We start from the raw sequence: 13,238 nt of genomic DNA, 5'->3' as shown, positions 1-13,238 counted from the left end.
CCAGAAATCTCTGATGTTCTGGACTAGCTTTAGATAGGTACTTATTCATGTGGGCACAGGTCACTTCTTCAGCTGACCACTACATGAAGCTTTTTGTCATACCTCTTCATCTTTCTAGAACCTTTGACATTGTTCTTCCTGCCATTCCTATGTCTTGCCTTGAATCTCCACTGACTAATGAAGGCAGGGGTTGCAGAAAGGTTTCACGGGTCCAGTACCACTTCACACCACCACTTCTCATGTCAGGTGAGACAGCAGGAGGCAGAAGAGACCCATAAATGAAGGCTGCACTGGTCATTTCTGCACATCCTTTTCCTTTCAGTATTGAACTTGTTCTCTATTTGTTCCTCTCCAGAGAAGAAACTGGGTGTCGGATCAGATTATTTTTGAGATGGACAAATGGAGGGCAAAGAACTAAGTGAGAAATTAAGCATCTTCTTATGTGGAAGATTAGATTGTGTGTCAGGAAAGAGATCTTTTTAATATTATAAACAAATATTTCTCATCTCTAACTTTAAAGCAGCAAGTCCTCTGTCTCTCTTTAGACCTGTTGTCCCTTTTTAACCCTACTGTGCATTGTGGGCACAACTGAGATCGGTGAGTGCTATCCCCATTTGTCTGAATTAGGCTGGTGATATTGGATACTTGGATGAGCAGATCATGTCCCTGCATACTGAAATTGTGGAGTTGCAGAGGAGCCCTTCTGCGAGGCGTCAAGAAGATGTGATGGAGTCTCTGTAAGAAATCCTTCCCCTCTGGGTTTGTATGGGTTGGGACCTTGAGCTGGGGGTGGCTGATTGATCATGAGGACATTATCAGGTACTGGTTGTTTCTGATCATTTGACTTTCAGGTGATAAGTGGCAGTATTGTTGAGAAGTTGCTTCTGTTAGATGTGTGGATTTTTTGTTTCTGATCATTTGACTTTCAGGTGATAAGTGGCAGTATTGTTGAGAAGTTGCTCCTGTTAGATGTGTGGATTTTCAGCTATTTCCCATATTTCCAAAAATTTTCCCCCATGGTCTGTAGTAGGTTTTTTACTTCATAAATGAAAAGAATGTTGGATCTTCCGAGTCAGAACATTTGTCCAGCCCTTCCTGACAGTGTGACTTACTTTCTTTGAGCCCCAGTTTTCTCATATTTGAAATGGAGATTTCCATATTTTGAACATTCTACTTCAAAAGGTTATTGTGAGGTTGATCTAGATGAATTTCTTTAAGTGTGAGTTTCAATTTCCTTGGCTCCTCAGCCCTAGGTTATACAGACTGAGGTGCTCCAGGGAAAACTTCAAATTTGCTCATGAGTTGTCTTCTAAGAACTCTAGCTTTTTTGCTCTTATGAAGAAATGCAATGAAGTTGTAAATCAGCATTTTGGAATAAAATACAGTACTGTACTTTGGCTCTTTTAGTTCTATGTTTTCTGAAAAAAACACTTAAGAAATGCTCTGTAATTTGCGAGTAGAATTCTGTGCCTTCTTAAAATGTGGAATATGACTAAAACCAGTAAATATTGCCTTCATTTGTGGATTATTAGAATTATTTAATGACATTTCTCATAGCATGGCTGTAATACAACTTGATTTTTCTTTTTTAGGGAACAGAAAGCTATTGATCTCTACAAGCAATTGAAGCCCAGGTCTCCAGGTAAGACCCTATCATCCTAGTATAGGAAAAAAACTTTTCAAGGCTAGTGGCCAATTTCACTGGCTGTCCTGGGAGGGTTGAGTTGAAATCTGGGGCTGCCGTACGCATCTTTTTAGTAGTGGTTGGGGTTATGTAAGTTTTACAATACAAAGGAGTTGTCACAAGTTTCCCATCTTGGGGAACTCGAGCTAAGTTAGGGACAGAAGATGAACAGGAAGCATGAAGTGATGAGGTCTTAGAAGGAAGATGGGAGCAAGATTTTTTTAAAAAGCACTAAAATTTATTGTCTGTTTAGGGAAATTGGCAGAAACTTTATGTCTCTAGAGAGTGGAGATCCACATTCAGCTGGGACAGGGCAGGACTCATTGAAAGCGGCTCACGTGTGACTGCATTTGCCTTTCGTTGCTTGTCTGGCCTACCAGGCAGCGTTTACTACAAACTAGATAGACAGCACGTGTGTTACAGTGGGAAAAGGGCTAATTGCTGCACATCTGACTCTAAACTGATTTTGGTTATAGAAGGTTTTATAGTGATTAGTGTGGTATCGAGAATCACATTCTCATCAGCTGAAACTATTAAGAGCCAGTGGCCTGTAGGTAGTTAACAGAGTGAACTGCAGTAAATGGAAACCAGAAGGAAAGAGGATCCTATGTACTCGCTGCCCTGCTTCCTTCCTCTGGGCCCCTGAATGTTCGGTTAATGACGCTGCTTTGTGGCGTGGGCGTGTAGAGGGACTTGGGAGATGATGGCGCGCCAGCCTCTCACACTGTCTGGTTTTGAGGGTTCTTCAGCTGCCCTGTCCCCACGTTTGGGGGTTTTCCTCTTTCTCTGTACCCTTTCTTAGTGACAAGTCATCAGAATCTTGCTCTACTCAGACCACTTGTTTTAAGTGCAATAAGCTGTTTCTGTGGTGAGGAATCGTGGGACACAGATGATCTGTGCAGGTTGATAGGTCCAGCTTTGTCCAATTTTGTACAGCTTATGTAGAAAACTCTGGCCATGGAACCACATTCTATTCTGGTCCTTCTGGGCCTCCTCTTCTACTCTTCCTCCCCCTGCTCTCCTTCTGGCCCAGGACAAATCCACCCTCGCTGTGAGGCACCTACCAGACCAGGCCAGTCAGTCTGAAGCTCTTCCTTCTGGCTTGATTAGTTAATAGGTCAGATTTTTGAGATGAAGTAGACATGACTCATGACTTGGTATAATTCTGTTTCACATTTTCTTGCTGCCACTTTTTCATTTACAGGCATCATTTGTCTGCTGCTTCTCTCATTTCTTCCACTGTTCAATCACTTTTCTCCCATTCCTACAGAGAGTCCAAAATTTAACCTGTTTCTAGAAAACATTTACAAACATACTTATTTATGTAAAACATATAATCAAGAAGCCTTGGTCTATGGAATTTTCAGAAATGATGACTATAAGAGGAAGAGTTTGGGGCATGAAGTGATTGGGATGTTTGAGGTGAAATAGGATAAGAGGATTTGAAAAACACTTGCTCTTTGATGGCAGTATAGTGAATCCCTTAAAACTTAAGGCATATCTTGTGTCCTTGAGGAGTTTACCACATTGGGTGAGATTCTGCCAACTTAGAAAATCATGAATGTACAGATGGCATTCTGAACAGCCAAACTGGAGCTAGGGCGGCTGCCTTTGGAGCATCGTGCTAAATTGACATATTTCCCAAGCTGAGCCAGCAGCGTTCCTTCCTTCCTCAAGTGCCTTTAATGCACTCTGCCTTCACAAACATTTTTAAAGGGCTTATCATGTCACAGACACTGGTATACACTGAGAGAGCAATGAAACAGTCTCCGTGCTCAAGAAGCAGAGCTGCCACTTGTATGCTTAGCTACATAAATCTTTCATATTCTTGTATACTAATCCCCATCTTAAGTTGAATGTAAGCTCCTTGAAGACAAGAACTATTAGGATTTTTGTCTTTGCAATTATGCCTTGTACATGATAAACATTTAAGTAATGTTGCTGTATTTAATTGAATTTCTCTGTCATGTCCAAGTAAGGGAATGCACTCCAGGATCAGAGCCCCTGAACTTTGGACCCACTTATCTGGGCCCCCCATGTGTGGCAGATTTCCATTTAGATATAGATTAACTAATCTCTCCTGAAGGCACAAGGTGGCTTTGTGAATAAGCGTGCTGGACTGGAGTCAGGAGGACTCTTGAGTTAGTCTCTGATACTTAGTACTTGTGTGATCCTGGGCAAGTCATTTCATCCTGTTTGCTTTGGTTTCCTCATCTATGAAAAATGAGCTGGAGAATGAAGTGGCAAACCACTGTAGTGTCTGCTAAGAAAACCCCACATGGAGTCACAAAGAATTGGATGTGACTGAAAAAATGACTAAATAACAATAATGTCTATTGAAGCAGCATGATGCAGTGAAAAGGACCTTTAACTTGGGAATTGAGAAATTTGCATTTTAGTTCCAAATCTGATACCAGCTTACCACAAGTAGGTCACCAAACCTCTCCTGTTCGGTTTCTACTTCTTTTAAATTTGTTATCCAGACCTGCCAGATTGATGGGAAGAAAACATTTTATAAACCTTAAAAGTGCTATATTAATTTGAATTAGTGTTGCAGTTATTATTTGGCCTATTCTAATAGTCATTCATTTACCAAATCAGATTTTGAATTTAATTGGTAGTGCTTTCAAGGTTTGAGGAAGAATTCTTTCTCAAGGTTACTGGTAAAGAGTGACTGGTCCTGCTCTTTGTGATTTGTTACAGATCATTCCTACAGTGATAGCTCGGAAATGGTGAAGATCATTGTGCTGACTGTGCAGAACCAGGACCGTGTTCTCAAAGAGTTGTTTGGTCACCTTAGGTAGAAATTCTCTTTATCTCCCCGTTTTGAACCCATGGAGTTCCAAGCCAGTCCCTTCCAAAATGGCACACGTGCTCAGCAGAGAGCAGCATGGTGCTGTGCTTGTATCTGTTCATATTCTTCAGGGGATTGGGCCTTCCTTCTGACACTGACCTTGGCTCTTCTCTTCAGCAAGTTGTTGGGCTGTAAGCAGAAGATTATCGACCTGCTCCCCAAGATTGAAGTGGCCCTCAATAACATCAAAGAAGCTGACAACACAGTCATGTTGATGCAGGGAAAGAGGCAGAGGGAAATTTGGCATCTGTTAAAAATTGCTTGTGTAAGTCATGCTTTGTAGTGACATATGTCCCTGCAGAAGGGTGAGGAAAGGGTGGGATGAGCTAGGCCTTTTTTTAGTATTTCCTAATAGGCTGTGACACTGCTTTTTGATCATTGGCTCACAATCCTTGGAAATCCTTCCCCCTCATCATCTTTCCCCTGCTGTCCTGCTGCTTATCCCTAAGTCCATTGTAGTATGTGAACTTGAGAGAGCGCTGAAGGTCCCACAAAGATGTTTAACCTGCTCCTTTTGTGCCAAACTTGTCCCGATAGATGCTCTCCGTGTAGGTGTCTGCTCTGCCCAGCAGGAAAATCCAAAGGGCCCTCAGGAGTACTGGGGGAGGATGTTGGCTTTAGACCCAGTGAATCAGTGGGCCAAAGACATTTAAAGACCTAGAGACTTTCAGAGGTTATCCACACGATAGGTTTTAGAAATTAAAGTAGCCAATAGTAGGAGGAGTAGGTAATGATATTTGACATTTCTTCCCCATCTTTTCAGACTCAGAGTTCTGCTCGATCCCTTGTTGGAACCAGTCTAGAAGGTGCAGTCACTACTCCAACTCCTGCAGGTCTACCTTCAACTTTGACAGCTCCTGTACCCCGTTCTCTGGCATGTGTACTAAATGCTCAGGATGGGTGGGTTTCCTTTTTATATAATTGTAGGATGAAAAATACGAATATATTTTATATTTGCTCTTCTTCATATGAAATCAAGAATTCTTCTTTTAGTTTATTGTGTCCTCATTTCTTTTTGAATTTCTTCCTCTCATACCCCCCTACTTCCCTTCACCCTACCTCAGCCACTTCCAGAATGCAAACTCTTAAAAAACACAGTGGTACCAACCAGAGCCCCAGCCCATAGTTAATCAGGCAGAAGGGTGGAGCCACATCACATATACCAGAGAGCTGCATCTTACTCTTAGGAGAGTCATAAGAAAGAAAACTGATAAAAAAAATTTTTTTTTTTTATATAAAGTAATTTCTACAGTTCATTCTGGACTCAGTAAATATTCAGCATCAAATCCCACTGTTAATTCTGTAGTACAGTAACATAATTGATCAGAGCTGGTACAGGAAAATGTCTACTTAGACAAATTGACCAAGAAACTTTTGGTGCTTAAAGGCTGAATAGCCTCTTCTGCCTTCATTAAAGGGGCTTTAGGTTCATGAGATAAGAGGGAGATGAACTAGCTGACCTGTGGGGATCCTCCCAGCTCAGATTCTGTCATTCTGCATATTTAGCATTTGAAATACACACTAATAGATATAAAGCTCCCAAAACTTGAAATTCCCCAGTCACTTATTATCAGAGGAAATCTTTGCTCTCTCAGTCCTGGTGATGAATTATGGCTCTAATTGAGGTGGAGAAAGTCCATTATGAGAAGGTCCTGATTTTATTCTTTTGGCCACAGTAACTAGTAGGGCATGAAAGGGTGAAGTCAGCATAGTGGGGCAACTTATTTCCACTGCTGGAGCCTTTGAAATACTGAAGAATGGTCCTAATTTCACTCATTCTTTCAAGTAGAACTATATAAGCCGACCACTGAGCAGTCTTCCTTATCCCCAGGACATGAGGATTTCTTCATATTATCCTCCTCGACCTACATGTCCAAGCTGGCGCTTCACTCGGGTGATAGTGGGGTCCCTTTCAGGGGATCGGTCACTTCCTGGGTAAAACTCTGACCGGCCCTGCCGCCGCTTCCCACGGTCACTCCCAGGGTCACTGCCAGCACTTCTTAGGGCGTTTGGAGCATGACAAGGATTGTGGTTCAGGACCCATGCAGGGCCTTCCTTAAATGGCTTCTTGAGCCACTGGACAAAGACAGGTGGCAAACCAAGGTCATTTTTGTGTTCGATCTGTAATGATTGGCCACAAGTGATGGGATGCGCTACAGTTCTCCACATAGTTGGGAATGAGACATTTTAGTGCAGTCGACAGAGTTAGAATTGGAGTTGCAAGTGTAGACAGAATCCAAATTAATTAACTTGTCATTTGATTATCCATATAAAAAATAAACTGTGAATTGACCAGAGCAAGTAGGGTTTATCAGGGAAGGCTTTATGAAGGAAGGAAGATTCTCTGTTGTGTTTTCTCTGAATTAGCAGGATTCATGCCGAGTGAAGTACTTTTGAGGTGCATGTGGTTGGGGAGAAGGGGAAGCGTGATGGGCTGGAGTCAGGGAGCTCTGGGTTCAAATTCTGCCTTAGACACTTAAAGGCTGTATGACCCTGGACAAGACACCTAATCTTTTAGCCTCATTTTTCTCATCTATAAATCTAGAAGGTGGGACTAGCTGGCCTCTAAGATCCCTCCCAGTCCTAATTTAGTCTGTGATCTTTAAGTAGAAGGGGATGACAATGTAAATAGCAGAGGGACCTGTGACTCATTATATGGAGAAGTGTAGTTGGGGCATTTCATTCTCCAGATTTATTGAAGGCAACTGGTACCTTTGCAGACTAAAAATTATTTCCCCGTTGCATTCATTTGGCTGGCATTTCCCATGTTTTAATTTCATATATTAGTTTAATCATTTTTTCCTTCAAATCAAATTCAAGTGATTACCTTCCTGAATCTTCAACATGTCAAGCAACAGAAGGTCACAGTTTTGATTTTTCATGGCTTCATTGTCTATCAGTAATTAAATGGGAATTTTTGGAGATTTGTAGTGTACTGCAAAATATCACAAAAACTGCTTGTAAGTAAAGAAAACTAGAAAAAATTAATGTCATAAATGCTGCATGTTATTAATGTTTTTGTCATTTACTACCATCAAGTACACACATGTAAATTTATTCCAAGCAGGTAATTTGTGTTAAACATTTCAGTGTGCTAAAGAACTACAATGTAAATATTCTCTTTGTCTCTCTACCATTCAGACTAGGGCATGAGATTTTCTCTCTCAGTGATCATTGTATGTTGTGATTTTTGTAGAAGAAAATTGCAGCTATGCCTGTGGCTGCAAAGACTGTATGGTGTGTGAGATAGTAATCTCTGATGTAGAAATTGCAATCTCTCATGTAGAAATTGCAACTTTTTAATGGGTTTTATATCTTGTTTTGTGTGTTAAATATCAGAATGATCAAAAATAGAGGTTTGGGGTGGAGTCTATAGTTATTTGCAGTTTTTCATACTTGGAGGGACCCTGCCCTCCTGACTCCTGTGAATGTTAAGGGATGACTGTATGTCTTTTTACTGATTTGCTAGTGTCCTTGTAAAAGACAAAACAAAAGACACTTAGTTAGCACACATCTGATCTGCAATTGGATATCAAACGGGTAAAATAGAAGAAAACGTCATGTTCCCAAGTCGAAGTTTAAATTATTGTCTATTTCATTCTACAGAGAAACTTTTACACAAATAGTAGAGGAAAATCTGAATTATCTTGGCTGTTTGAGTACTGTTATTCGTGAAGCAACAGAGGAACAGGGTAAGAGTCTGATGGTAAGTCTTCATGCTTTCTCTTCTTTGCCCCACCTGGGCTAAAGCGGTCAGTGTATTGGAGAGAGAGGTAGGAGACTTTTGTAGCTAATTACTTAGCTCTCTGTAGTCTGGCATATGGCAATCTCGAGCATTCTTTCATGACTACTTTTGATGGGAATACTTGGGTGATGCTTTACTTGCTTCTGTCTAGTTTTTCTCTGTTCCTTTTGGTCTTTCCGCTGGGTAGATTATATCCCCTAACACAGCAGTTAACATTTGTGTTTGGGAAGGATGTTTCCGACTTGAAAAGCAGTTATTGCTTTACGTATTCTGATACTAGGTTAATGTGAAAAATACCGTGATGATAAAACTTAGAAAGTCTGAGGTAAACCTAACTGCCTAGTTTTGCTACATTTGAGCCTCCAGTTAACTTCCCCACTAAATAAATTTAGTTGGCATTTCATTTTTTCATTTGCAAAATGTAGGATATCATTGTCAAATTCTTTTGAATTGTTGTAGAACTACATCAAAAAAATAGACGTTTCTGACTTCATTGTCTTTTCTTTCTTTTTTACGTCTGGCTTTAGAGTCTTGATTGGAGTTGGCTGAAGCAATGATGGCCTCTGATTTTCCTAAAACCCATGAAGATATTGATCGTTCTCATATATTCTACAGACACCAGAATCTGCTCTAGGGTTATGTGTACGGGGATTTGGTTTCCATTCATTTTAACTTGTGTTAAATTATCTGAAGGTCATTGGCTTCTTTAAAAAATGCATAATACCATTTACCAAGTAGATACTTGGGAGCACTGTGAGAACCGTCCTTTTGATGCTTTAAAGCTCATTCTCTCTTTTTTCCTTACTTAGCCAACTGTCCTCTCTTTTAGGCATTTTTACTACAGAAAGCTACAGGTCAAAGGCAGCCTTCTGGAAGTGGAAAAAGGCAGAAGCGGGATTGGGAATAAGAATTTTCCAAAGACCTTCATAAACTGGCTTTCCTTTGAGAATAGGATCTTTTGGGGTCTTGGGTGCCAATTATAGGTGATTCAGCGGCAGCTGATGAGAGATTGGACTGGAGCGAATGCAGTCCATGGAGGTGAAGCCCCAGCTCTTTTTCACATTGTCCTTTGACTGTGCTAATTTTTCCTGACATGAGAATATTTTCCAGGAAATTTAGGCAAATTTATTTTGACAGAGAAATACAGATTTTGTTCACACGTGCACCGGCACCAAAGACACTGCCACAGGAGTGAGAATGAATAAACACATGTTGAAGCACACGAGTTCTTCAAAGTGAGCTGGGCACGGGTTTCCATCCCTTTACCTTTGGGAGCTAGGAGAGTTGGCAACCTTTCCAAGGAGTGGGACTGGTGGTGTAAATGTATAGTGTACACTGACATGTATATGTGTTTAAAATGTACATTAATGATGTCATATTCTGCTGTAATTTATGTGGAATTTGGAGATGCGTTTTTTCAGTTCCTACAAATGTTGTTGGGTAAGCAGCAATGTTTTCAAGAATCTTAATAGGTTTTATTGTATAAATTCCATACAGTATTTCAGAATTCTAGAGAGTATGGTTGTACAAAGAAGACAGATGTTTTTTATTACGTGTGAACTAAATGATGTTTTGTGAATTAAATGATTTTTAGTCTCAGTAGTCAATTAAGTTCTTGTGTTGGTGTAAGAAATTACCCTTTGAAATTTTGCTTGCCAAGGTCAGCAAACTAAGTCCTGCTAGAGAAGGTGAGATCTCTTTGGCGACTGAAGTGGAGGGGTGACTATGTCAGCTATTGGTGAGCCAATGGAGTGACCCCTCCTGGTGACCAGTGTGGACTCTCCCATGTTTCTGACCCTTCCTGGTGGCCAGTGTGGACTCCCTGGTGTCTCTGACCCCTCCTGTGGCCAGTGTGGACTCCCCGATGTCTCTGTTGCCACCTGGTAGCCAGTGTAGTGTTTCTGACCCCTCCTGGTGGCCAGTGTAGACTCTCCGGTGTTTCTGACCCTTCCTGGTGGCCAGTGTGGACTCCCTGTTGTCTCTGACCCCTCCTGTGGCCAGTGTGGATTCCCCGGTATCTCTGACCTCTCCTGGTGGCCAGTGTGGATTCCCCGATGTCTCTGTTGCCACCTGGTAGCCAGTGTAGTGTTTCTGATCCCTCCTGGTGGCCAGTGTGGACTCCCCTGTGTCTCTGACCCCTCCTGGTGGCCAGTGTGGACTGCCCTGTGTCTCTGACTCCTCCTGGTGCCCAGTGTGGACTCCCTGGTGTCTCTGACCCCTCCTGGTGGCCAGTGTGGACTCCCCTGTGCCTCTGATATCTCCTGGTGGTCAGCGTGGTATCTCTGACGCCTCCTGGTGGCCAGTGTGGATTTCTTTGTGTCTCTGACCCCTCCTGGTGGCCAGTGTGGACTCCCCGGTGTCTCTGACCCCTCCTGGTGGCCAGTGTGGACTCCCCGGTGTCTCTGAGGCCTGGTGGCCAGTATGGACTCCCCTGTGTCTCTGAGGCCTCCTGGTGGCCCGTGTGGACTCCCCTGTGTCTCTGACGCCTCCTGGTGGCCAGTGTGGTCTGCCCGCTGTCTCTGACGCCACCTGGTGGCCAGTGTGGTCTGCCCGGTGTCTCTGACGCCTCCTGGTGACCAGTGTGGACTCCTCGGTGTCTCTGGCGCCTCCTGGTGGCCAGTGTGGACTCCTCGGTGTCTCTGACGCCTCCTGGTGGTTCGGCTGGTGCTGTGCGCCTTTCGGCGGCCAGGAATGCTGCCCAGCCCGTGTTTGGGAGGGGCCCAGAGAGGAGAGAGCGGGAGCCTTAGGGAATTACCGCGGGAGGGAGAGTGGGCAGTGGCGGCAGAAGGCGGCCTCCTGGGGCTCGCGGAGGAAAGGTAGGAGGAGCGAGGGGCCGAGGGGCCGATGAGCAGCCAAGAGCTCTCCCAAAGGGAAGGCTACCCTGGGCCGGAGAAGCGGCCCCGCCACAGCCATTGAGGGCACGGGAGAGAGAGGAGAGCCGGGACCGGGCGGGCGTGGGCGGGCGCGCTGAAGGGCAGGGGGGCGGGCCGAGCCCCGCAGAGAGGCTGAGGAGGGCGGGGCCCCGCGGGCAGCTCAGACCGGAGAACCCGGAAGTGGACCAGGGCCCAGGTGGAACTGGGGACAGCTGAGACGGACACCCTGCGGGGGGGGCACGCTGAGGGGCCGGGAAGGGCCGGAGCGCACAGCTGATGCTGCCCCCTCCTGGCGCGCACCGGCGCGGGCCCGGGCAGGCCGGGGGAGGCAGGGAGGACACGGGGGGCGCTGAGGGCGGCGGGCGGGGACCGCGGGAGGGCTGACAACATGGGGCGGGTGGGAGCCCGGGGGGAGCATCCTCTGCCATGGCCTGCGGAGGAGCAGCGGGGAGGAGGGTGGTGGGCGGGCCTGGCTACGCGACTTAACCCTGGGGGGGGGGGAACACAGGACAAACTGGTGAATCCTCGTGGGAATATTCCTGGAACCCGCTCAGGGAGATAATCTCCCCCTCCCCCCCCAAGGGGTCTTTTATTTATTTATTTATTAAAGCTGCTTATTTTCAAAACACATTGTATGGATAGTTTCCAACATTCACGCTTGCGAAACCTTGTGCTCCTCCTCCCCTAGATGCCAAGTAGCCCAGTATGCTTGTGCAGCTCCTCTGTACACATTTCCACAAATATCCTGCTGCACTAGGAAAGTCAGGTCGAAAGGGGGGAAACGCGAAAGCAAGATGTGAGCAGACAGGAACAAAAAGGGTGAGAGCACCAAGCTGTGGCCCCCACTCAGTCCCCACAGGCTCTCTTCCTCACAAGGCCCTGGCACCTGTCACCGCCTTGTTGGAAAGAGCCCCGTCCGTCAGAAGTGACGGTGGTGTAATCTTGTTGTTGCCCCGCACAGTGAAATCCTGGCCCTGCTCATTTCCCTCAGCATCAGTTCCTGTAGGTCTCTCCAGGCCTCTGAAATCATCCTGCCCGTCGTTTCTTACAGAGCAGTGATATTCCATAACACTCATATACCACAACTTACTCAGCCATTCCCCAACGGAGGGTTGTCTCCTCAGTTTCCAGTCCCTTGTTACTACAAGAAGAGCTGCTACAAACATTTGCACATTTGGGTCCTTTTCCCTATTTTAATGATTTCTTTGGGAAACAGGCCCAGGTGAGTCACTGCTGGATCAAAGGGGATGCACAGTTTTATAGCCCTTTGGGCATAGTTCCAGATTGCTCTCCACTATGGCTTAGTCAGTTTACAAAATCACCAACAATGTTTCAGTGTCCCAGTCTTCCCGCATCCCCTCCGACATTCATCATTATCTGTTCCTGCCATCTTAGCCAATCTGAGAGGTGTGAAGTGGTACCTCAGAGTTGTCTTAATTTGCATTTCTCTGATCGATATCCCCCCTAAAGGATCTTGAGTTCTTTGGGCTGTGTTCCTTTGGCATTCTGGGGGAGTTTATAGCATCCTTTTATCAGAATAATGTTTCTAAATGTAAAATAAAAAGGATTACAAAAGGAACCAAATTGTAGTAAAGTACAGTTATCAGAATTTGGGGATGGGTGGAGGAGACAAAGACATAGGGGCTAAGTGACTTGCCCGGGAATCACACAATGAATAAGCATCAAGTGCCTGAGGTCGGATTTGAACTTGGGTCCTGACTCTAGGACCAGCGCTCTCACTGAAGCACCTCGCCCCAGTAACTGAGACAGTAAAAGAAGAAATTCCCAGCGCCAAGTTAGGAACCCCTACTCTAACCCATCCCTGTCCCTGACCACCAGCTTTGGAGTCTGCTTGAGACCTTCCCTCTTCTCCTCCTACAGAAGCAGTCTATCCCTTTTTCTGCCCACATAGCTACTCCTGGTTCAGGCTTTCACTACTTCTTGACTATCCTGTCTCCTCACTCCAGCCCACCTTCCACACCGGGACAGAATTGACCTTCCTGACTCCCTCACCTGCACCCATTGCTCCCCAGGGCCCTGAGCTGCAGCAGTTCCCATTACCTCCAGGAAGGCAGCTCAGGC

The 13,238-nt window shown here is 44.9% G+C and overlaps 1 protein-coding gene across 3 annotated transcripts in view; it reads left to right on the top strand.

Annotated features, from left to right (window-relative positions):
* Window positions 1-9,885, top strand: part of CHUK (component of inhibitor of nuclear factor kappa B kinase complex) — a 38,041-nt gene extending 28,156 nt beyond the window's left edge. For 2 of the 3 annotated variants that reach the window (XM_031956683.1, XM_031956681.1), the window contains 7 exons: window positions 628-737; window positions 1,593-1,642; window positions 4,388-4,484; window positions 4,656-4,803; window positions 5,302-5,438; window positions 8,145-8,244; window positions 8,811-9,885. In XM_031956683.1, coding sequence (XP_031812543.1) covers window positions 628-737; window positions 1,593-1,642; window positions 4,388-4,484; window positions 4,656-4,803; window positions 5,302-5,438; window positions 8,145-8,244; window positions 8,811-8,840 — 672 coding nt within the window. In that variant the 3' untranslated portion in view covers window positions 8,841-9,885. The remainder of the gene's footprint in view (window positions 1-627; window positions 738-1,592; window positions 1,643-4,387; window positions 4,485-4,655; window positions 4,804-5,301; window positions 5,439-8,144; window positions 8,245-8,810) is intronic. The other variant, XM_031956682.1, reaches the window with a different exon arrangement.
* The last annotated feature ends 3,353 nt before the right edge of the window (window positions 9,886-13,238 follow it).

This window comes from Sarcophilus harrisii, chromosome 2, assembly GCF_902635505.1.
Source record: "Sarcophilus harrisii chromosome 2, mSarHar1.11, whole genome shotgun sequence".
In the NCBI taxonomy this organism is placed as follows: domain Eukaryota; kingdom Metazoa; phylum Chordata; class Mammalia; order Dasyuromorphia; family Dasyuridae; genus Sarcophilus; species Sarcophilus harrisii.
The sequence above is the reverse complement of the archived record's forward strand: the minus strand, read 5'-3'. Positions and strand labels throughout refer to the sequence as shown.